General features: G+C 39.2%; 1 protein-coding gene across 1 annotated transcript in view; it reads right to left on the bottom strand.

The window, feature by feature from the left end:
- KRIT1 (KRIT1 ankyrin repeat containing) overlaps positions 1-25,116 on the bottom strand; it is a 42,249-nt gene that overhangs the window by 5,714 nt on the left and 11,419 nt on the right. Inside the window, exons 8-14 of the mRNA XM_049768950.1 lie at positions 21,369-21,525; positions 20,550-20,657; positions 16,831-16,987; positions 15,215-15,366; positions 14,623-14,789; positions 11,960-12,047; positions 10,840-11,046 (exon numbers count right to left, since the gene is read on the bottom strand). Of these exons, the coding sequence (XP_049624907.1) occupies positions 10,840-11,046; positions 11,960-12,047; positions 14,623-14,789; positions 15,215-15,366; positions 16,831-16,987; positions 20,550-20,657; positions 21,369-21,525 (1,036 nt within the window). The remainder of the gene's footprint in view (positions 1-10,839; positions 11,047-11,959; positions 12,048-14,622; positions 14,790-15,214; positions 15,367-16,830; positions 16,988-20,549; positions 20,658-21,368; positions 21,526-25,116) is intronic.

Here is a 25,116-nt window from a genome sequence, read left to right as displayed (position 1 = left end):
AGGGGGCCAATGAGCTGGGTCCTGGTGAGGACTTTAAAGGGGACCCCAGGCTTTCCCCATTTCCCACCCAGCTCTGGAGGGAGGGTTTGGGTGGGGTGGTGAACTTCTGGGCTTCCAGCTCTTGAAGGATCTCTTTCCTTCCTGGGAGCTGGGAGCTTTTGCCAGCATGGGGAATAGAAGCACAGGAGCACAAGAGGTGCTGGCTTCAAGGAAGTCGCAGGCAACATTCTTTCCTACTCCTATCCATTCTAAAATTGGACAATTATTTGAATATCATTGGGTTTAATCTGTTTGTCATATACAGAATGTCTATGTTGCATACTTTCTTTCCCCCACTTGGCTCACCACCCAGAAGCTCATTTATTTTTTATTTATTTATTTATTTATTTATTTTTTCAGAAGCTCATTTATAATCCTTTACTCCCTTGGCTCCCCACGAAGCACATTATTATCCCCACCCAGCTATCAAATTGAAAAAAAAAATACTCTCAGGCTGAGAAGAAATCAGTACTCTGTTCCTACTTATCTACTCTCAGCGGCCTCCTGTCCTCCACTTTCCTTCACTGTGTAACTGGTGGCAGCTCAGGTGGCCTGAAGTGGGTCCCAGGTGGACTCTTTTAGGGGTCCTCAGGCTTACCCTCTTCCTTCTTTCATTGTGTAACTGTGGTTGCTACCATACTAGGTTTCTGATCAGTTTCCACTGAAAGGCATTTCCCAATATGGAACTTCTGGGAGTCATTTTGCAGACTCCAGAAGGCCAAATCACAGACCAAAGTGGCATCCAGGATTCAGCACCCTCCTCCCGACTATTTCTAATGACATAAAATAGACATACATATCTCCTTTGAATAGCCTAGATGTATTCCCTTGAGTGCTATAACTCTTATTGAATATCCCCTTATATAGTGACAATTGTGCCCACTGTTTTTTGTTTGTTTTCTTTCTTTCTTTGTGATCAGTTCAACAAGGAATTCTGGTAGACGAGTCTTTCGATTTAGAACTCACATTATAACCAAGTGAAGAGGATTGTTGGGCTTATTCTCTCGGATCCCCAGAGGCACCAATAATATATTGTGGCATTGTTCCTCTTTTGCATAGGCGCATAAAAATGGGAAAATACTACATATGCAAACAAATTCTTATCTAAAAGAGATAGGAACACAAATTTTGTAATGCAGTTAGGCCTTATACCCTGAACACTGGCATAATGACTTGGTTCAGGCCTCAAAAGAATGGGCAATGCTCGTACACCCCTGAACCAATGACCATCTACAAAACAACCACAATTGTCTACAATATCACCAGGAAGCAAACATCTACCAGGTAAGACCCTACTGCTACCCTGGCATTGACTTTACTCCAAGGAGTGTTCTCTTAACACATAGATGACTGAGCAACAGCAACAACTTGCTTGCAGGGCAGGATGCTCCGCATCTAATGGTGAGGTGAAACTAGAGGACGCTCCACATCCTGACTTCGATGAAACACAAGGCACCCCCCTACCTCCTTCCTCCGGTACTCCAAGGCTTTGCCTGGCCACACGGCTGGGCAAGCCACCGAGGTGGGTCCCTTGGAGGGATTTATTGGTTTTCCCAGGCTCTCCCCATTTCCCTCCTAGCTCCAAAGGGAGGGTCTGGGGATAGGGGCTGCGACCTTCCGACCTTCTGGCTCGGGAAGGATCTCTTTCCTTCCTGGGAGCTGAGCCAGGAGGTCCTGCCAGCATGGCGTTTGGCAGCCCTCCGCCATGCCAAAGGCTGCTTTAACCAGGCCTAGGAAGGGGTGCTGGACATGGGTCACCCCAGCACCCCTCTACCTCCTTCCTCCGGTACTCCAGGGCTTTGCCTGGCCACATGGCTGGGCAAGCCACCAAGGTGGGTCCCTTGGAGGAGTTTATTGGTTTTCCTAGGCTCTCCCCATTTCCCTCTCAGCTCCAAAGGGAGGGTCTGGGGGGGGGGGCTGCGACCTTCCGGCCTTCCGGCTCGGGAAGCATCTCTTTCCTTCCTGGGAGCTGAGCCGGGAGGTCCAGCATGGCGTTTGGCAACCCTCCGCCATGCCAAAGGCTGCTTTAACCAGGCCTAGGAAGGGGTGCGGGACATGGGTCACAATAATATATTATGGCATTAGGACTTATCAGGGAAGTTTCCTTATTAAACTTGTCCATTGTGAAACCGCGCGGGGAACATTATAAGAAATATATGGATATCATTGTGTTTCATCTGCTTGTCATTATCTGAACGCTGTCCAGGTGCTCGTTTTATTCCTTTACTCCCTCACTCCCATCTCTTGTTATCCCACATTTAACCAATTTCTGTACTAATGATTTTTGTTTTGGCCAAGGTAGATTACATATCTTTCACAATAATTTTTGTATGGAGTCTGAAGCTTCAGCAGGCATCGCGTCACGGCAAGGTTCCATGCTGTTGGCTTTTTGGCCAAGATAAGTTGAAGATGCAGCCTCGGCTGCCCCCCACAGCCTTCTCTCTCCTTCCTCCCTGTCCCCAGGTTATTCCTGGACACCTGCTCAGGGTCCCAGCAATTGGTTTCCAGTGAGGTGCAATTTAAAGGAGACCCCAGGCTTCCTTGTTCCTGCAGGGGGCTGGGAGGGGTCTGTTGATCTTTCAACTTCCAGCAATTAGGAAGCAAAAGCCTCTCAGGGAGTCGGAAGCTTCAGCAGGCAACAAGGGGAGGACGTGGCTCCATGCTCCCTTTGCTTGTCCAATCACAGACCAAAGAGGTATCTCGGAAACACCCTTGACTATTTCTAAAACATAAAAGGGTCACGTGTATCTCCTTTGTATATCTCAGATGTACTCCCTTAACATCTATAACTCTTGTCGAATATCCTCATATAGTGACAATTTTGCCCACTGGATTTGTTATTTGATTGTTTGATTTTCCCCCCTTTGAGATGTTTTATAAGCAATACTGGTAGAAGAGTATCACTGTATAGATTTCATGTTTGTACCAAGTTATGGGGAATGTTGGACTTTACTCGTCGGCCCCCAGATGCACCAACAATATCTTGTGGCATTGCTTCTCTTTTGCATAGGCACATTAAAATGGGAAAATAATACATATGCAAACAAGTTCTTTTCTAATAGAGATGGGAACACAAATTTGGTAATGTAATTAGGCCTTTTACCCTGAACATTGGCATAATGATTTGGCTCAGGCCTCAGAAGAATGGACATCGCCCACACACACCTGAACAATGGATACCATCTATGGAAACAACCACAATTGTCTTTAACATTACCAGGATCCAAGCCTCTACCAGGGAAGACCTACCACTGCTTTGGCATTGACTTACTCCAAGAGTGCTCCCAACACCCAGACAACTCAGCAATAGTCTGCAAGCAGGGCATATTGCTCTGCATTTAATGGCATGCTGAAACTAGAGGATGCTCCACATCAGACTGACATTGATGAAAGAAATGCACAGAATCCAGAGTATTTAAATATAAGAATCTGATACCAACAATAGCTAAAGTGTGAAAAAGTTTCACTAGGACCTTGAGAATGACTGGAGTTGGGACGAACTGGTATGCCTGGAACCCAGAGTCTGTCTTATGCCAATAAACTTCTAGAGTGAGGCCTTTTTGTAATCAGGACAAGGAGTTTTTCTCCATTTTCCCATTTTTCTGGACCTATGCAAACAATGGCGATTCCCACTATCACACCTTTACTATATTTTTTTACTCTTACCCTTTAAAGAAAAAAAAAATACAACTTACTGAACTTAAAAACAAATAACTGTAGTAGAATGCCTGTCTTGAATACAGGCAGGGGATGGGAAGGGGAGGGGGTAATGTTACACTGGTGAAGGGTGTTCTGGTTATGACTGTAACCCAACTATGATCATGTTACTTAAATAAAAATATATTTAAAAAAAAGGAACACAAGAAACCATAATCTTTAATACAGAAACCAGACACCAACAACAGCTAATGTATGAAAAAATTTTGCCATGACCACAGAGAATGATTCAGGAGTTGGACAACCTAGTATGCCTGGAACCCAGAGTCAGTCTTATGCCAGAAAACTTCAGGGATAAGGTCTCTTTGTATTTAGGCTAAGGCTGTTTTTTTTTTTTTTTCATTCTACCCATATTTTGCTGGGCCAATGCAAACAACAATTGCCACTCTCACACCATTATTACGGGATGTTTTTAACTCATCCTTTTTTAAAAAAACAAAACAAGAGCTTACTAAACTTTCTGCTGGTGCTTCAATGAATTTATTGTGAGTCAATAATTTTCAAAAATATTCTTTTCTGGGCCCAGAGAGATAGCACAGCGGCATTTGCCTTGCAAGCAGCCGATCCAGGACCAAAGGTGGTTGGTTCGAATCCCGGTGTCCCATATGGTCCCCCGTGCCTGCCAGGAGCTATTTCTGAGCAGACAGCCAGGAGTAACCCCTGAGCAACACCGAGTGTGGCGGCCCCCGCCCCCCAAATTTTTTCTTTTCTTTCTCTTCCATCTCTTTAGTTTTTCTTTCAATTTTTCAAATTTTTTTTAAATGCTGCTTTTGGTCTCCCTAAAAAATGTATTACTCACCAACAACAGAAAACTGACTTTGACAACCGTGACTGAACAGAATCTACCTTGGGACCAATAAGGAAAACCCTACCCTAGGCTGTAGCCCAGGACTCTTATAAAAAACAAGAACAACAACAACAACAACAAGATGTCTTATTGCAGAGGCCCAACTTGGACAACAGAGACTGAGCAGAACCTTTAGATCCATAATATCCTAGGCTTCGGCTTACGGACTGAACAAAAATAGGGAGCTATTGCAATTGTTACAGAAGACTGAACACAACAACAATGATGGATAGGAACCTCTAGAACCATAAAGACTGTATCCTAGACCCTGTCCCATAACCTGTGCAAATACCAAGATTGCTAGCTACAGTGGCTTGATTTTCTCACCCACAACTGAGAGGAAAGTTTCCTGGCATCACAAAAAAGCCTTTGGGATGGGGTAATGAGCATATATGGAGCCAGGAGTTGATCCCATGATGGTATGCTTCAAGGATGGAGAAACCCTGAATTTCTGAGGCAACGGGAATTCCCTTTCTTTCCCAATTCTTATTGTGCCTATGCAAAAAAAAAAAAAAAAAAAAAAGTGGGGGGGAACGCCAAATCCTCCCACTCCAGCACCCCTACTTTTTCTTGTTTTTTTTTTTTTTTTTGATTTCGTAGTTTTTGACTTTATTTTACTTCTCTTTTTTCTTCCACTTTTCTCTTTCTTTTTCACTCTTGTGGTTATTATTTGGTGATTTAATTTTTATTTGCTGGGTGCTTTTTTTCTTTTTTCTTCCATTTTTATTTCTCTTTTTTTTCTCTCTTCTTTCTTTATTTGATAGTTGTTACCAATTTTTTTCTCTCCTGTTTTTCTTATCCTCTTTATCTCCAATGATGGTGGAATGAATGCTCAATCTACAAGCTGTAAAGTGGAGACCAGTTGCACTAGCATTCTGGGGGGTGAGGGAGGGAGATATGGGATACATGCTGGGAACAGGGGTGGAGGGAGGACAGCATTGGTGGTGGGAATGCCCCTCATTCATTGTCACTATATACCCTAAATGATGCAGTGAAGATTTGTAATGCACTTTGGTCAAAATAAAAATAAAAAATAAAAAGAAAATAGCCTATATAAAAAAAATAAATAAAAATAAAAAATGTATTACTATCAGTTATGTCAACTATGTAATGCATTTTCTTTAAATAAATTAATTTAAAAAATAGAAAAAGTCACGAGCATCATTAGAGGGGTTGTACTGAATAATCTGTACAATGCTTTTGGGGAATATTGTCATTTTAATAATGTTAATCTTCCTAATCCATAAGCAGGGTATTTGTTACCATTTCCTGTGTCCTTTTTTTGTTTCCTGAAGTAGTACTTTGTAGTATTTTTTTTTTTTTTTTGTATACGTCAATCTCCTATACATCTCCATCAGAGCTCTTGGGTAACAAGGTTACACAAGTAACCTTGTTAAAAGTGGTATTTTGGGGCTGGAGAGATAGCATGGAGGTAGGGCGTTTGCCTTGCATGCAGAAGGACGGTGGTTCAAATCCTGGCATCTCATATGGTCCCCCAAGCTTGCCAGGAGCGATTTCTGAGCGTAAAGCCAGAGTAACCCTTAAGCACTGCTGGGTGTGACCCAAAAACCAAAAAAAAAAAAAAAAAAAAAAAAAAAAAAAGTGATATTTCAATTGTTTTCTAAGCAGAAATTTCCAACAGTATATTTAAGATGATAAATATCATATTGCTAACAAATGTATTGTCAAACAAAACCTTATGTAAAGCACAGAAAGAAAAAGTATGCATATTTCTTTTTGTGTGTGTATATGTGTGTTTTGGGGGCACACAAGTGGTCTTAGGCCTTAATCCTGGCTCTATGCTTAGAAATCACATGTTATGCTGGACTCATACCAGGTCAGCTGCATGCAAAGACAGTTTTTTTTACATTGTACTGTCTTTCTGGTCCAGATTTAGCATATTTTTAAGAGGCCCTCCTATGGATAGAATGGTAAATGAACACTGACCTCCACCTAGTTTACCTAATGGTAACTAACTCTTACCTAAATAAGAGTAAGAAGCCAATTCTTTGAAGGTGGGCCCTTGACTTTTTCCTGTGAAGGTCCTTTAGGTGGCAGCTTCTTTTAAATAATAGTTTTTTTGTTCTTTTAGGTTTTTTTTTTGGGGGGGGGGGGGACAGGTGGATACAACCAGTGGTGCTCAGAATTTATTTCTGACAGGCTTGGAGGACATTAAGAGGTGTCAGGGATCAAATTTGGGTCGGCCACATGAACAGCAAGTGCCCTATCTGCTGTACTAAGCTTCAACACTCAATATTAGGCTTCTTTATCTTCAGTGAAAATCTATTGTTTAGTAGAGTGACCATCTTTTTTTTTTTTAGTTTTTGGGCTACACCTGGTGATGCTCAGGGGTTACTCCTGGCTATGCACTCAGAAATCGCTCTTGGCTTGGGGGACCATACGAAATGCCAGGGGATCGAACTGAGTTCCAGTCTAGGCTACCACTTGTGCCACTGCTCCAGCTCCATAGAGTGACCTTCATCAATGATATTAGCTATATCTTCTTGGATAACTTGTTGCAGCTGTCACATCAACATGTTGCACCTACTTCTTCTGTTACAGAGATGCTGCTTTCCTTAAATCTCATTAGTGAACTCAAGAAACTTTTCATCTGAACCTTTCTGACATGTCTCAGACTTCTTAGTTTTTCAGTTAGTCTTGCTTTGGATTAGGTTTTGGTATAGAGACAACCATATTATTCTCACCTCTGATGATCAGAAGAAAATATATCATCTTAGAAATTTATCAGCAGGTTACAGATTACAAAGTAAAGACTATAAACCATTACACTCCTGGATACAATATAATTTTTTTATTGCTTTCTAAACTTGGAATGCTCCCAAATGTCAACTATAAAATATGGTGACGAGAAAAGACTATTACATCCACAGCCTTACCATCTATTTCAATGGAGGTAGGATATAAAATGCTGAAATAGTAGAGGAATCCATCCATCCATCCATCCACCCATCCATCCATCCATCCATCCATCCATCCATCCATCCATCCATCCATCCATCCATCCATCCACCCACTCACCCAACTTCTCTCCCTCCCTCCCTCCTTTTTATTTAATTTGCCACACCTGGCTCTGCACTCCTGGCAGGCTCAGAGTAAGCCTAAAGATTGGGAAACCAAGGACTGAACCCAGGCTGACTGTGTGCAAGGCAAATACCCTACCCACTGCACTATTGCTCCAGGCTCCCAGGAATTGGAATTCTTTTTTTGGTTTTTTGGGCCACACCCGTTTGACGCTCAGGGGTTACTCCTGGCTATGTGCTCAGAAATCGCCCCTGGCTTGGGGGGACCATATGGGACGCCGGGGGATCGAACCGCGGTCCTTCCTTGGCTAGCGCTTGCAAGGCAGACACCTTACCTCCAGCGCCACCTACCCGGCCCCAAAAATTCTTTTTTTTTTTTTTTTTTTTTGGTTTTTGGGGGAATTCTTAAAATATGAAAAAACTTTCCATTTTACATAGTAAACATTTTGTGTTGAGTAAAATGGTTTAAATAGAAAATTATAAGTAAATGACCTCTCCCAGCAAGATGATATCTGAGACTATAAGAAATAAGTCATCTCATTACAGAAGTCAGAGCCTATTTAGTCATACACATTCCTACATATTATTTGTCTCCATTATGTATGTCTAACTCTGGTAAAATCATTGTTATTCATAAGATTCCTGAGTTGCTAGGAAATGACTAAATTAATGATGGGGTATTGTCAGAGGTTATGGATTACATAATAAAGCATCATAAATATAAATTAGATTGATGACAAAGTACCCAATCTCAAATGCCTTTTTGAAAAATATATAAGCTTAGTTATTATAACTGACTTGAAAGTGATCTATACTTGACTGATCTAAATGAACAAAACTGAACTTGTATTATTTCCTATGATTAAAGTGGAAAAGCTATTATGAATAAGAATATTTTACTAGACTGGTTAAATATGCCAAATATGCTAATGATGATTTTGTTATTAGCATAATAGCTAATTCATTATGTTAATAATGAAAAATCCTTATTTTATAATATAATGACATTGATTAGAAAAAGGGAATATAACAGCAATGAAGAAACCTCTGAATAAAAACCTCTGGAATATCTTAGTGTATCCTCCATTGCACTGTTTTTCAAAATATTTCTATCACAAATTTTAATTTTCATCTTTATGTCAGATACTGTATTTTCTTTCTTTTTTTTTGGTTTTTGGGCCACACCCGGCAGTGCTCAGAGGTTACTCCTGGCTGTCTGCTCAGAAATAGCTCCTGGCAGGCACCGGGGACCATATGGGGCACCGGGATTCGAACCAACCACCTTAGGCCCTGAATCAGCTGCTTGCAAGGCAAACACCGCTGTGCTATCTCTCTGGGCCCAGATACTGTATTTTCATTTAAATATTTCATTATTTTCTTTTTTTGGTTTTTGGGCCACACCCAGTGATGCTCAGGGGTTACTCCTGGCTATGTACTCAGAAATCGTTCCTGGCTTGGGGGGGGGGGGGGACGCCAGGGGATCAAATTGTGATTTATGCTAGGCTAGCATGGGCAAGGCAGACGCCTTACTGCTTGTGTCACCGCTCCGACCCCTCATTATTTTATTTTAAAATAAGGGCCACATCAATGGTGCCTGGTGGGGAAGGGAGTGGGCAGTGCAGGGGATATTGCTAATAATGCCTGCCCAATGGCACAGGCCAAATTGGTGAGTGCGAAGGTAAGGCTGGTCATTCTTGGGAGTCACCAGGGTAACCTCAGTGATGCTGGGTGATGATGGAGTCACTGAAGTCTCAGGGCCTTATAATATAATAGGTATGTGCTTAGAATCCCCCTTTCTTCTCCTCTGTCCTCTCTTTCTCCCCTCCCTTCCCCCTCTCTATTGCTCTCTCTCTTTTTCTCCAACTCTAAGGCCCTTATACATAATAGGTATGTGCTCTCAGAATCCCTCCTCCTCTCCTCTCTCCCTCCACCCGCCTTCTCTCTCTCCTTCCCTCTCCAATCTCCAGGGCCTTATACATAATAGGTATGTGCTCTTAGAATCTCCCTCCCCTCCCCCTCCTCTCTCTCCCCCACCCCTTTCTCTCCTCCCTCCTCTCTCAAGCCTCCAATCAGTGATGCTCAGGGTAGATGCTCCCAGTAGTGATTGGGGGGGGGGGGCCAGAGATTGTAGTTGGGTTTTGCATATGCAAAACTTGAGCTTCGGTCTTTTGAGCCTATTCCCCAAACCATAAAATGTTAAGTTGCAAATGGTATACAGTGAATAGTCAGGTCTCTTTCCTGCTCTTGTTTTAGTGACTTGGTAATATGCTCTTAGTCTTTTGAGACTTTATATGCAAATAAGCAGTATTGTTTATATAGGTCTTATATTAATTTTACATGAATGATTGCATATTACATAGGATTTAGCACTTTGTTTTGGTCTTGTTTTGTTTTTGACCACACCCTGCAATGCTTGGGGTTTACTCTATGCTTTGTGTTCAGGGATCACTTCCAGCAAGGATCATGGGACCATATGGGTACCTGAGATTCAAATCTGCATTGGATTTGTGCAAGGCAAATGCCCTACTCACTATACTACTGCTCTGGCCATAGCTCTTTGATTTTAAAAGAAATTTATCTGGGGGACAACTATACAGAAATATAAACTCATTCATGGCTGATAGGTATTTCCATGTAGAAACAGACTACAAGGCTGGAGAGATTCCTCAAAGGGCTGAGCACATGATTTATAGTGAGAGGCCTGAGTTCTCTCCCTGGCAGTGAATGACCCTCTGAGAATGGTTGGGAGAAACCTCTGAGCACAGACCCAGAAGTAATCTTAATCTTCACTATGTGAAACTAAACTTCCTTATTCCAAATAAATAAAAAGAGAGTAAAACTGTTAATGCTCTATTTTGATGCCTACGTTGATTATTTATTTATTTATTTATTTAATTTTTGGATCACACCCGGCAGCTCCCAGGGGTTATTCCTGGCTCTATGCTCAGAAATCGCTCCTGGCAGGCTCGGGGGACCATATGGCACGCCGGGATTCGAACCACTGTCCTGCATGCAAGGCAAATGCCTTATCTCCATGCTATCCCTCCAACCCTGTACATTAATCATTTATAAATGAAACTACAATGAACAATCTCATCTTGTATGCTTGCCATTTCAAGACTTTTCATCTTGTGGTACTATTTTGATACTCTGTTAGACAAAATATTCAAAGCAGCATAAAAACTATAAACCTACCTTTGTTTCCATGTTGAGGAGATGAAGTCCTTTTATATTCACCCCTACATAAACAGGGATGACTTTATGATTGCTGGGGCTTGCCTTTGTAAATATCTGTCCTGTGAAAAAAGCTGCTCCATATGTAGGAATTTCCCAACAATTCTGTAAGAACATGCGCTGAAGATGATGCATTTCTTTACTGATACCTTCACTTGTACTAAGATTCTGAAAACAAATAAGGAAAAATAAGATGCAAGAGAAAGTACTTTTTTTTTTGTTTGTTTGTTTTTTGAGCCACACCCGGTGTTGCTCAGGGGTTACTTCTGGCTGTCTGCTCAGAAATAGCTCCTGGCAGGCACGGGGGACCATATGGGACAGCGGGATTCGAACCAACCACCTTTGGTCCTGGATCGGTTGCTTGCAAGGCAAACGCCGCTGTGCTATCTTTCCAGGCCCAAGAGAAAGTACTTTTAATAATCTAATTAGGTTTATAAAGCAATGTCTAAGATCAAGTTGCTCTGAACTGCTCACTAGTTGCTTACAAGTTGACTCTCAGAAAAGAACTGTGACACTATTCCAACCATTTTCTCTAATGAGATCTAAAGTTCATCAATAGTTTTTAAGTGCTTTATATTTAACAATTCATTTTTTAAAAATTATCTTAACATGATAACCAATATATAGGCAAAGTTTGTAAAGGATTTTACAATATGTACATTATACACTTGGATTCCCACAAAGCCTAGAGTCCTCTACCATTTGCAGTTCAAACTTGAAATATTAAAATAAAAAATGTATTAGTTTTATTAAAATTTTAAATGCAAAAAATTAAAGTATAAATGGCATAGTGAATAGTGAAGCCTCTCTCTCCTAATCTTATTTTAGTAACTTATTTTCTAAAGACTTTAAGATTTGAATGCATAATATAAGCAATATGTATTTATACGAATATTCCTTTTAATGTCTAGGCTATAATTTAACACACTGACACCATTGGTATCATCCAGCAGGTCACATAGGAATGTTATTTAACACAAATAGCAGTACTACCTGTACTTATGTATTTTATGTCTGTCTTTCTACTCAAATCATTAACAAAATTTCATAAAAGTGTAAAATTTTTTAAGAAATAGTTTACCTTGTATTCATGAAGTATTCGGTTAGTCCAATGAGGTGCCTTACTTTTCAACTTGGTAATAGGAACAATGGATTTTAGATTTTCTTCACTGTAAACATATTGTTATAAATTGCCTTTAGTAGCTAATTATTGAGACACAAATGGATTTTAGTAACATGATTTTGTTTTTGTGTGATGCCAAGAGAACCATATGATCAAGGATTAAACTTGGACTCCTACATCCAAAACATGTGTTCCAGCTTGTTGAGCTATTGTTTTTATCCTAACATTATTAAGTTTTGAGCTGAGTAACAAAGAGCCCAATATTTTAAGCAAAAAGCGACAGTCTGAACATGCTCAATTTAGATAAAAATTTTTTAAAAAACTATAGAATATTTTTGAAAAGTTAATACAATAAACAAACTTTAGGTGTGCTAAAATCTCAGTAGGGGCTGGGAAGATAGCTCAGAGGGCTAAAGTGGGAGGTCTAGGTCTGATCCCCACTGTTTTAAAGGATCCCCTCTCCCCAGGCCCAAAGGATATGGCCCCCATCAAGAGTAAATAATAAAAGGTCAATATTTTCTCTTAAGGACTGAAACATGAAACTAGCTTTTGTTATAAGAGGCTAGTTTTGTTTATATTCTGATCATTGACAGTGTAATACTGAGAATCATGCAGTGCTGGGATTGAACTAGGGTCTCCTTATGTGATCAGTCATCTTTTTGGTCCTATGGCAAGATTTCTTTCTTTTTTTGTTGTTGTACCATCAAGGAAATGTCCATTATTTATTTGGTTTTACATTTTTGTTAGTTGCTTGTTGACAGAAGTACTGGATTTCACCAGCTTTATATATTTTTTAATATATTAATAATTTTTATTTTGACCAAAGTGGATTACAAATCATTCAACATCTCTTCCTCCTCCTCCCTCTTCTTCCTCCCCCCTCCTCCCCCTCCTTTTTTCTTTTCTTTTCTTTTTTTCTTTTTTTATTTTTTGGGCTACACCTGCCATCACTCAGGGGTTATTTCTGGTTCTGCATTCAAAAATCACGCCCAGCAGGTTTGGGGGATCAAAGTGTGCTATATCACTCTATGAACCAACATATCTTTATAATATTTTTTTAATTCATTCAAGTCAGATTTAGTGTGCTTATTTAAAAAAATAGTAAAGAGGGGCCGGGCGGTGGCGCTAAAGGTAAGGTGCGCCTGCCTTGCTTGCGCTAGCCTTGGACAGACCGCGGTTCGATCCCCCGGTGTCCCATATGGTCCCCCAAGCCAGGAGCAACTTCTGAGCACATAGCCAGGAGTAACCCCTGAGCGTTACCGGGTGTGGCCCCAAAAACCAAAAAAAAAAAAAAAAAAAAAAAAAAATAGTAAAGAAAGATTTTCTTGAAAAATATATGGTAAATGCCCTTTTTATCTCCCATTCTTCTTCCTTCATTGTTAATATTATTGTGATCATGGGACTTGCACATATGCTTGTCAGTGGTTTTCAAACACATTTGAGTGGAAGTACTTATAAATTCAGCTGGATTGCTGAATTTATACAACTAGGGTTGTATGGTTTTTTTTTTTTTAGCTTTTTTGGGGGAGCCACACCCAACAGTACCCAGGTTTCCTCTTGGTTCTGTGTTCAGTGGGGCTAAAAGAATCATGAGATGCTGGAGTCTGAACTCAGGTTATCTGCATAGAAAGCAAGTATACTAGCTGGCATACTATCACTGTACTATCACTCTGGCACAGGTTTGCCCTATAATTGTAGTGTTCATATACATACTCACAAGGGTTTGCACTCTCAGAAGAGGCAAACAAGTTATAGTTGAGGTACTTGCTAAGGTTGTGGCTATGTTTACACATGTGTTTAACAGGTTGCATTTCCTTACCATGGTTCTCAGACACTATTTAGTAGCAGAGTTAAGTGGAGGTGGGTGGATTTACTTTCTTTTGTGGTACTTATTATATATCTGGCATTACTGTGGCCACAGATAGAAGAGTTACCAGTCTTTTTTTTTTTTTTTTTTGGGCCACACCCGGTAACGCTCAGGGGTTACTCCTGGCTATGTGCTCAGAAGTTGCTCCTGGCTTGGGGGACCATATGGGACACCAGGGGATCGAACCGCGGTCCATCCAAGGATAGCGCAGGCAAGGCAGGCACCTTACCTTTAGCGCCACCGCCCGGCCCAGAGTTACCAGTCTTAAGAAGCAATTTCTAGGTACTCAACACTTTTGGGACACTAAGGAACTAAACTCATAATCCTGCCCTTGTAAGGCAGATTCTCCAAGTCACTATTCCTCTGAACTCTATGTCCTACTCAAATATTCTTAAATGATTTGAATAACTTTACCACAGTCCAACCTCTTTTCATGTTTTATCTTAAATTCAAACAAATATACAAATATTTTTCTTTTTTTCCTTTTTATTTTTGCTTTTTGGGCCAAACCCTGTGAATGCTCAGGCGGTTACTCCAGGCTATGCACTCAGAAATCGCTCCTGGCTCAGGGGACCATATAGGATTCTGGGGATTGAAACAAGGTCCGTCCTGATCAGCTGCATGCAAGGAAAACACCCTACCACTGAGCTATCGCTCTGGCCCACGAATATTCCTTAAAACAATAATCTATGCTTTTGTGATTTAAATACAATCTTGAACATTGCATAAAACACATACTGTATAAGTTACTTACTTTAGGAAACCTTGCTTGTGTTTTTTACTTTCATAATTTCCATAAACTATTTGCAACAATAGACTTGCCAATGTTATCAGTTTAGCATCAGGAGCTGTATAAAAGCCCTTCAGTAAATTATATCTGGCTTCATCAAAAAGAATAAGAATAGCTAGTGGGTCTTCAATCTTAAAAGAAAAAATATAATTTGATTAGGTTTCAATTTCTTGTTACAAATGTACAACTAACTTCTGTCTAAGAAGTTGTAGCAAGTCATATATTTTGTGGTAATAGGTAATATGTAAATTTCTACAAAGGTACATATAATGAAATGAAAAACATTACTTTAAAACAAATACCTTTTTTTGTTTGTATAAAAGTATAAAGTAATTTTCAACTCTAAGACAATGAATATAGAAATAGAAAAGCCAGTTAGGAACTTTGTATGTATACTAAGTCAAATTCTACTTATTACCATGCTTGTGTAGATTATACATTAAAAGAAGTTAAATTTCCTGATAGAAAAGGCACAACTTGTGCCTCTGCTATTTAACATAAAAATTCAATACATTCTGTATGTTAAAATAATTATAAACAAGTTTTCCAAGCAAACCTTTTTTTCAACTTCCAAAGGAAGTCTCACATCTCTTCTTAGGAAAAGCTGTGGTGTTTCTCTCTGAGGATCCAAATTAGTCAATTCATTAAGTATTTCTGGCCAATCACGAACATGTTGCAAGGGTTTATGATAAGGCTTCAGTTGAAGGCCTGAAAAACATTTTTTCTTTAATAAATGATAATGTAAAAATAAAAATCAATGCATTGAAAATGAATGATATTAAACTATTTGTTCTGAAGGCAGAATGAAAGATTTAAACTTAGGGATGAAGCATTACTCCAGAAGATAGGGTAGAGTGGTTGTCTTGCATGCAGATGACATGGGTTCAATCCCGGCACCCTATATGGTTCCGCGAGCACCTCCAGGAATGATCCCTAAGTAGTGCCAAGAGTAAGTCCTGAGCACCACCAGGTATAGCTCAAAAACTAAAAGAAACATTTAAATAATAATAAACTTTGTCACTATTTCTACCTAGTTTTTTGTTAACTGCTTTTGTTTTAATTTGGGATAAAAAATAAATTTTGGGAGCTGGAACAATAGAACAGTGGGTAGGGTGTTTGCCTTGCATACAGCCAACCTGGGTTTGATTCCAGCATCCCATATGGTTCTCTGAGCCTGCCAGGAATAATTCCTGAGTGGTGCTGGATGTGGCCCCAAACCAAAAACAAACAAACAAAAAGGAAAGAATAAATTTGGTATTAAAAATACAATGAAGAGGGAGGGGTAGAGAGATAGTACAGCGGTAGAGCATGGGGCCAACCCAGGATGAATGGTGGTTCAAATCCTGGCATCCTATATTGTCCTGAGCCTGTCAGGGGTGATTTCTGAGTGTAGAGCCAAGAGTAATCCCTGAGCGTTGCCGGGTGTGACCCCAAAACAAAAAACAAACAAACAAACAATGAAGCCATTAGTCATCAATCATAATATCCTCAGGTAATTCCTTCAGGTATTTACTAATACTTTGTAATAGTGATCACTCCTGGTAGGCTCTGGGGACCATATAGGATGCCAGGGATCAAAACTAAGTTGGCTGAATGCAAGGCAAATATGGTATCTGCTGTAGTATCTCTTTGGTTCTTAAATTGATTTTTAAATAAAAAGACTTGGGTAGAAATTAACATAAAGGGCCGGAGAGATAGCATGGAGGTAAGGCGTTTGCCTTTCATGCAGAAGGATGGTGGTTTGAATCCGGGCATCCCATATGGTCCCCTGTGCTTGTCAGCGGTGAGTTCTGAGCATAGAGCCAGGAGTAACCCCTGAGAGCTGCCAGGTATGACCCCCCAAAAAAAATTAACATAAAGAAAAAGATGATCTGCATTATGTTCAGTCAGTTGAGCACTGAAATAAAATCAATCTGGATAAATGCTAAAGTTAACAGTGTATATATAAAACTTCATTGTCATATAAGAAAATTGTTTTTACTACTTTAAAGACATACATTGAAAAGAGGGAAGAGCCCCAAGACTTCAGTTTGAGCATTTAATTTATAAAGAAGAAAATAAAGTGCATCATTTCAAAATTAAAGGGTCAAATATTGATATTAAATTGTTGTCACCAACAACCTCTTCAAAAAAAAAAAGAACGAGGTTTATAAAACAAAATAACTTTCTTACTAAGGTTTTCTGAACAGATCCAAATAGTGAAATATTGCTGTGTTTCTTGAGAGAGACGCATTCCTTCCATTATTTGCTGCACTGTAGTATTATTTCCATGCTTTAATTCAACAGAACGGTATGACCCATCCATTCTGTATATTCGAACTTTTTCATACTAGGATAAATGACAATAAATTTTACAACCTGGTTAGTAACTATATAAAACAATCTAACAGAATGGTTTAATTTCAACTCATGTGGTTTACTAAAGATTTCTAGAATGGAGCCCTGTCCCTTCCCCCTCCCACAAAAAAAGATTTCTAGAATGGGTTGGGCCCGGAGAGATAGCACAGCGGCGTTTGCCTTGCAAGCAGCCCATCAGGACCACAGGTGGTTGGTTCAAATCCCGGTGTCCCATATGGTCCCCCTTGCCTGCCAGGAGCTATTTCTGAGCAGAGAGCCAGGAGTAACCCCTGAGCACTGCCGGGTGTGGCCCAAAAACCAAAACCAAAACAAAACCAAACCAAAAAAAAAAAGATTTCTAGAATGGAAAATATAAAATTACCTCAACTGAGAACCTGTTGGCAATATTTTTTTTTAACAATTTTACCTATTTTTATATATTTAAATACACTTTCTCATGTGCCATAGTCATAAGTATGGGAAACTAAGACTAAATAATATTCAACTTCATGGACTGGGAATACAGGTCCAAGAGCACGAGCATATATGCTTTGCATGTTGATGTGCTGGATTCTACTCCTGACAGATCATGGTCCATTAAATATGACTATTTTCACTAAATACTGCCTATTCCATATCCATATCAGCCGTAACAACTGTCAAATATGGTGCAAAAGGGGGAAAAAAACTCATCGTACTTAAATTCTTCTGATATGTATAATGTAAAAACCACACAGGGAATAACATCTAGGACAATTTATTTTGGATAAAAGTAAATAAATCCTCCTATATACTGGTAATGCTAAAATACACCAGGGACAAAAATTTTAATAAAATCTAAGGGTAATTATACTATTAATTTGACTATGCTCACTAAATTGTTTTGACATTGAGTAATATTTCTTAAAGGCAGAGATAATATATTTCTTCCTTATTATTTCTCATATTTCATGGAGCTATATTTACAAATGTCAAGTTGATGGAATTGCAAAGAAAGGTTTGTGCATATAAAAGGTTTATACCTGTTGGCATTAAATTTTTGTCCTTTATTGGCATATATCTTTCTACATGTTTGCAGGTTTTTATTTATTTATTTATTTAAAAACCTTGCCTTTCCTCCTTTCTTCCTTCCTTTCCTTTTTTCCTTTCTTCTTTCCCTCCCTTTCCCCCTTTCCTTCCCACCTTCCTTTCCTCCTTTCTTCCTTCTCTCCTTCCTTCCATTCTTCCTTCCGAAAAAGAGAAGGAAAAAAAACCCTTATAACCATGATTACAATGCTATTCATAATAGTTTTTTTTTCTCACAAATAGTTGTTCATGATATGTTTGCATGTTTTTATTTTATTTATTTATTTATTTATTTATTTATTTATTTATTTATTTATATTTTTTTGGTATTTTTGGGCCACACCTGTTTGATGCTATGGGGTTACTCCTGGCTAAGTGCTCAGAAATTGACCCTGGCTTGGGGGGACCATATGGGACGCCGGGGGATTGAACTGCGGTCTTTCCTTGGCTAGCGCTTGCAAGACAGATACCTTACCTCTAGCGCCACCTCGCCAGCCTCTAAAGATTTTTTTTGTTTGCATGTTTTTAAAAAAATTTTATCATCACTATAAATTTTAGTTATTAGTGAGTTTTTCTAATAACTAATTCTTCTTTACCTTGTTGCTGCTAAGTATTTTCAGAAAATTAAATGAAAAGTCCAGGTTGATTAACTACCATGCCATGGAGATAAAACAGGGGCCAAAGCTCTCCTTTCGTATGTACCAATCTTGATTCAACCCCTGGCACCACATGGTCTCCTGAGCAACCCAGGTGTAACCCAAATACACCAGAAGGAGCCTCTAAGCTAGAGCAGTGTGGACTAGTATCCTTTGCCTCCCACAAAATGAAAAAAATGAACTTGAAATAAATAACTTATTAAACTTCTAAGTTATGTATAATGCTAGTATGTACAAATATAAATACTTAGAAGCCATCAGTATAAAGATATGCCCTAAGAACAGATATAGTATGTAAAGTAGCACATAGTTTATCCCCAATATCTGGAAATTAGGGGCCGGAGAGATAGCACAGTGGCGTTTGCCTTGCAAGCAGCCGACTTAGTAAGGTGGTTGGTCCGAATCCAGGCGTCCCATATGGTCCCCTGTGCCTGCCAGGAGCTATTTCTGAGCAGATAGCCAGGAGTAACTCCTGAGCACCGCCAGGTGTGGCCCAAAAACAAAAACAAAAAAACAAACCTGGAAATTAGATTTATTTTAAATATCTGATACACATACAAGTTTTATTTTGTCATGTAATAATAAATGTCTAAATGTTAGGAATGATAAATTTCTTACCTATGGAGTCTAAGCATAAAAGTTTATAAGAGCAGTAAAGAAATAATCTCTATGTCAGATTAACCTACTACTTATCATGCAGAATATAGGAATACCATGGGGCTGGAGCAGTGGAGCAAGGTGTAAGGTGTCTACCTTGCGTGCGACATAGGAAGGACCAAGGTTCAATCCCCTGGCGTCCCATATGGTCCCCCAAGCTGGGAGCAATTTCTGAGCGCATAGACAGGAGTAACCCCTGAGCATCACTCGGTATGGCCACAAAACCAAATAAAAATAAAAATAAAAAGATAAGAAAGAAAATATATAGGAATACCAAAATTCATATATTTCTTAAATAAAAACAATAGAAAAACAAAAAATGTTATTTTTTTGGTTTTAGGGCCACATCTAGGAAAGTTAGTGGCTACTTGTGCTAGGAGAGTCACTCAATGGAAATATGTGATTCTGAGGATCAAATCCTGGATTTTAGCATGCAAACATGTACTTCAACCCTTTGAATCATTTCTGTATCTTCAAGAATACCTATTTTTTTTTTTTGGAGGGGGTCACACCTGGCAGCGCTTAGGGGCTACTCCTGGCTCTGTGCTCAGAAATTGCCACTGGCAGGCTTGGGAGACCATATGGAATGCTGGGATTCTAACCATCGATCGTCCTTCTGCATGCAAGGCAAATGCCTTGGTGCTGTGCTATCTCTCCGGCCCCAAGAATACCTATTTATTCAGCTTTGTTTGATAATGGTTTCATTGATACTGTGATTTTTTTTTTTTTTTTGGTTTTTGGGCCACACCTGGCGGTGCTCAGGGGTTACTCCTGGCTGTCTGCTCAGAAATAGCTCCTGGCAGGCACAGGGGACCATATGGGACACCGGGATTCGAACCAACCACCTTTGGTCTTGGATTGGCTAATTGCAAGGCAAACGCCTCTGTGCTATCTCTCCGGGCCCTGATACTGTGATTTTTATAAATTGAAGATCTGTGACAATGCTACATTAAATCACTTGTTTTTCTAATGGTATTTACTCACTTTGATTGTCACACCAAGGTAAGTAAAGTACATTATGTTTTTCTGATCTAATGCTATTGTACACATAATAGACAATTTTATTTAAAACCAATTTGTGACTTTATTATATTAAGTTTATTTTTTTTGGAAAACTGAGGTGTTTATTCTATGCTTGTACATAATGCTCTAAACATTTATGAAGATAATTCTTACTGATTTATTAATGACTTCCTTCAATAATTTTGCAGCTTCCTCCCAATTATTTTGTTTATTTTCTTCACAGATATTTAAAGGGGATCTTCCTTGCTGGTCTGTTATATGCTAGTAATGTGGGAAAAAAAAGAAAAGAATAAAGAAAAAGGCATTACAAATACATAGCATTTTTTTTAATACATGGCATTTTTAAAGAAAAAATTTTCCTAATTTCATAAAAATCTTCCTGTCATATAATATTAATAATAACATACTTGTACATTTGAAATAAATATGAATCTCATTTATTAAAGCCTAGGGGCTGGAGCGATAGCGCAGCAGGTAGGGCATTTGCCTTGCACGTGGCTGACCTGGGTTTGATCCCTGGCCACTCATATGATCCTGATCACTGGCAGGAGTATTTTGTAATTTCTTTTTTTTTTTTTTTGTTTTTTTTTTTGGTTTTTGGGTCACAGCTGTCGGTAGTCAGTTCCTTTTAGCTCAGAAATCACACTCCTGGCAGGCTCGGGGACCATATGGGATGCTAGGATTCAAACAACTGTCTGTCCTGGATTGGCTGTGTGCAAGGCAAACGCCCTATTGATGTGCTATCTCTCCAGCCCCAGTAATTGTTATTTCTGAGTGCAGAGCCAGGAGTAACCGAGTGCTACTGAATGTCACCCCCCTCCCACCAAAAGACTCAAAGCATGAATAAATATAGTTATTATTTTTCAAAAATTACCAATTTTAGGGGCAAGAAAAGTGTCCTACTGTTCTACTATTGCTCTGCCCCCACTGCTAGAATTAAAAAAAAAAAAAAAAAACTGGAAAGAAACTTACTCTGTCAATTTCTGGATGGTTTAGGAGAATTTGTACTATTTCCGCATGTCCTCCTCCAGCAGCAAAATGAAGAGGAGAACTAAGCTGTCCATTTAACAGATTTGGATTGCACTTTCCTTTCTCTAACAATATGCGAGTAGCCTCAACTTTCCCATACCTACAAGAAAATACAACACCTAAGAAAGTCATCTAAATTGTTCTAAATTCTAAATTCTGATCTCATTTAAAATAAATCTTAATTTTTTTTGTTTAGTTTTTGTTTTTGGGTCAGACCCAGCGGCACTCAGAGATTACTCCTGGTTCTGTGCTCAGAAATCGCTCCTGGAAGGCATAGGGAACCATATGGAATTTGAACCACTGTCTGTCCTGAATCGACTGCATGCAAGGCAATGCCCTACTATTGTGCTATCTCTCCAGCCCAAGAAATCTTAATTCTTTTTTTTAGTTTTTAGAACAGAAAAACAAGGGATTAGACATTGACATACATATTTTCACTGACTATGGATTTCTTATGAATTACTATTTCATAACTTATTTAAGTAAATAAAAATTTAAATAAAATATTAATTCCTGGGTCCCACTTAAAAATAGTTAAAAAATAGTTTAAAAATAGGAAATTTGGGGCCAGTGAGATAGCATGGAGGTAGGGTGTTTGCCTTGCATGCAGAAGGTCGGTGGTTCAAATCCCGGCATCCCAAATGGTTCTCCGAGCCTGCCAGGAGCGATTTCTGAGTGTAGAGCCAGGAGTAATCCCTGAGCACTGCTGGATGTGATCCAAAAACCAAAAAAAAAAAAAAAAAAAAGGTATTTCACGTAATCCAGGAGATGCAGTAATATGACTTCTAGGCATTTATTTGAAAAATATGAAGACAATTCTATAGGATATTTGTATTTCATATGTTCATAAATCACTCAATGTCCATGGACAGCAACAAACTCAATCTAAATATCCATGGGCAGTTAGCTTGTTAAAGAAGTTGTGGTATAGGCCAGTGGTCAGCAAGCCGCGGATTTCTGTGTGGAGAGTTGCATGCAGAATATTCTCAATAAAAACTTACTGAAACTAAAAACAGTGTACCATCCTATGTATTTTCGGTTTTAAAAATATGGCTCTCAAAATAAATTTCAATCGTGGTTTTGACGAGATTTGGCTCAGTTGAAAAAAAGGTTGCCGACACTGGTATAGGCAGTCCAAGATTAGCTCAGTGTTAAAGCATCTGCCTTATAGGCTTCAGACTGAGATGTGAATACCTGGCACCACTCCACATACTGAGTGTGATTCTGGCACTACAAGAAAATGTGTGTTCCTTGGAACACCATAACACACAGTGTGTGAACATCATAACACACAGTGTATGAACATCATAACACACAGTGTGTGAACCCTGGTGCTCACCACAACCAAATGTGTAACCTCGATAATCATAATAATGGGGTGGGAGTATGATCCATTAAACTAAATGAATAGGGGCTGGAGCAATAGTACAGTGGGTAGGTTATTTTCATTGCAAGTGGCAGAACTAGGTTCAGCATCCCATATGGTCCCCAAGCACTGCTTGGGATTCCTAAAATCTGATTTCAGACATCAAACTAGGTCATATCTAAAATGCCTCTGGGTTCTATACACAGGGTCCTGAAATCTACTTTTTTAAAAATTAATAAAAAATTCTTTTTAAAAAACTATCTTTATTTAAACACCTATTACAAATATTATTGTAGTTGTATGATTTCAGTCATGTAAAGAACACCCCCCTTCACCAGTGCAACATTCCCACTACCAATGTCCCAGATCTTCCTCCTCCCCACCCCACCCACACCTGTACTTGAGACAGGCTTTCTACTTCCCTCATTCATTCACATTGTTAGGATAGTTCTCAATGTAGTTATTTCTCTAACAGCACACATCACTCTTTGTGGTGAGCTTCATGTCATGAGCTGCACCTTCCAGCCCTCATCTCTTTTGTCTCTGAGAATTAAAATTCTCTTTTTTAATTTGGACAACATTAGTGATGCTCAGGGATTGCTTAGTCCTGGCTTTGCACACTGGGATTACTCTTGGTGGTGCTTGAGGCAATGATATGGGATGTCTGGTATCAAACTAAATCTGGGTCAGGCATATGTAAAGCAAGTGTCCTACATGCTATACTATTTCTTTAGCCCTTGAAGTCTTCTTCAGCAAGGACTGCTATAAATTAACGAGGACTGAAAAAGACCCTACATCAAGAGTGGCTCTTCCATCTCTAAAAAGAATTATCTGCTGGGGCTGGAGAGATAGCACAGCGGTAAGGCGTTTGCGTTACATGCGGAAGGTTGCTGGTTCAAATCCTGGCATCTCATATGGTCCCCCGAGCCTGCCAGGGGTGATTTCTGAGTTTAGAGTCAGGAATAACCCCTGAGCATTGCCGGGTGTGACCCAAAAACCAAAAAAAAAAAAAAAAAAAAAAAAAAGAATTATCTGCCACCGGGAACCCCTCCATTCTGCTCTTCCCCCAATCCATCTACCACAGAGGCATGCTTCCTATGCTTTTCTCTACTTTTTATTGATAATTACACTGTAACTGTATGTTGGGAATGCTATATAATATGGAATTATCCCAATAAAATAATAGTTTAAAAATATGAGAAATGCTACTTAATGGAATATTACTTTGCTATTAAAAGATGACAAAATGGATAGGTCTTGATGTGACTAGGCCAAGCTAAATAAAGAGAAAAACTATTATCAATTATTTCATTCATAGTAAAATACACATCACTAAAGCAATTGCACGCAACTAAACTAATGCCTAAGTTTGAGGATCAGGGGAGGAGAAGGGATCTTTTGGTGGTGTGATGGTATAAGAACTTTGGTGGAGGGAGTAATGATAATATATAAGAAGTAAGGAGAGATAAAGCATTTGCCTTGCATGCAGAAGGACAGTGGTTCGAATCCAGGTATCCCATATGGTCCCCTGTGCCTGCCAGGAGTAATTTCTGAGCGTAGAGCCAGGAATAACCCCTGAGCACTGCCGGGTGTGACCCCCCCCCCCAAAAAACAGAAATATATACACATATATATAATATATAAGAAGTATTTGAAATTATGTATTGTGAAATGATGTCTATTAAGAAACTAATTAAGAAAAAACTTATCCTGAGGGAGTTATTAGGTATAATGAGTAGGAAAATGAGTTACAATGTGAAATTAGTGAGCTAACTTAAATTAAATCATAGAATCTTTTATAGGGTGGGAGCGGGAAAGGAAAGCTTTAATCTCGTAGACTTGAAAGGATTTATTGATACCATAGCTTACAAAAAAATCCCTAAAATGATACTTTTCTGTCATATCAAGTCATTAACAAGGGATCTTTTTTGGGGCCCGGAGAGATAGCACAGTCGTGTTTGCCTTGCAAGCAGCCGATCCAGGACCAAAGGTTGTTGGTTCGAATCCTGGTGTCCCATATGGTCCCCGTGACTGCCAGGAGGTATTTCTGAGCAGATAGCCAGGAGTAACCCCTGAGCCACTGCCGGGTGTGGCCCAAAAACCAAAAAACAAGGGATCTTTTGTGCTATACAATAACACTTTAGTAGTCATTTTATCTAAGAGCACTAATCATGCTTTTCTTATGGGGAAGATCTTTCAATTCTGAACAGTGGCACATAAAATCATTAAGGATATAAATAGAGAACATAAAAACATGGCAAAGAGAAAGGAGATGGAATGAAAATAGTCATGAAAAAAAGCGGACATTTAAAACTCTTAATAGTT

Source organism: Suncus etruscus, chromosome 1 (genome assembly GCF_024139225.1).
Source record: "Suncus etruscus isolate mSunEtr1 chromosome 1, mSunEtr1.pri.cur, whole genome shotgun sequence".
Taxonomy (NCBI): Eukaryota; Metazoa; Chordata; class Mammalia; order Eulipotyphla; family Soricidae; genus Suncus; species Suncus etruscus.
The sequence above is the reverse complement of the archived record's forward strand: the minus strand, read 5'-3'. Positions and strand labels throughout refer to the sequence as shown.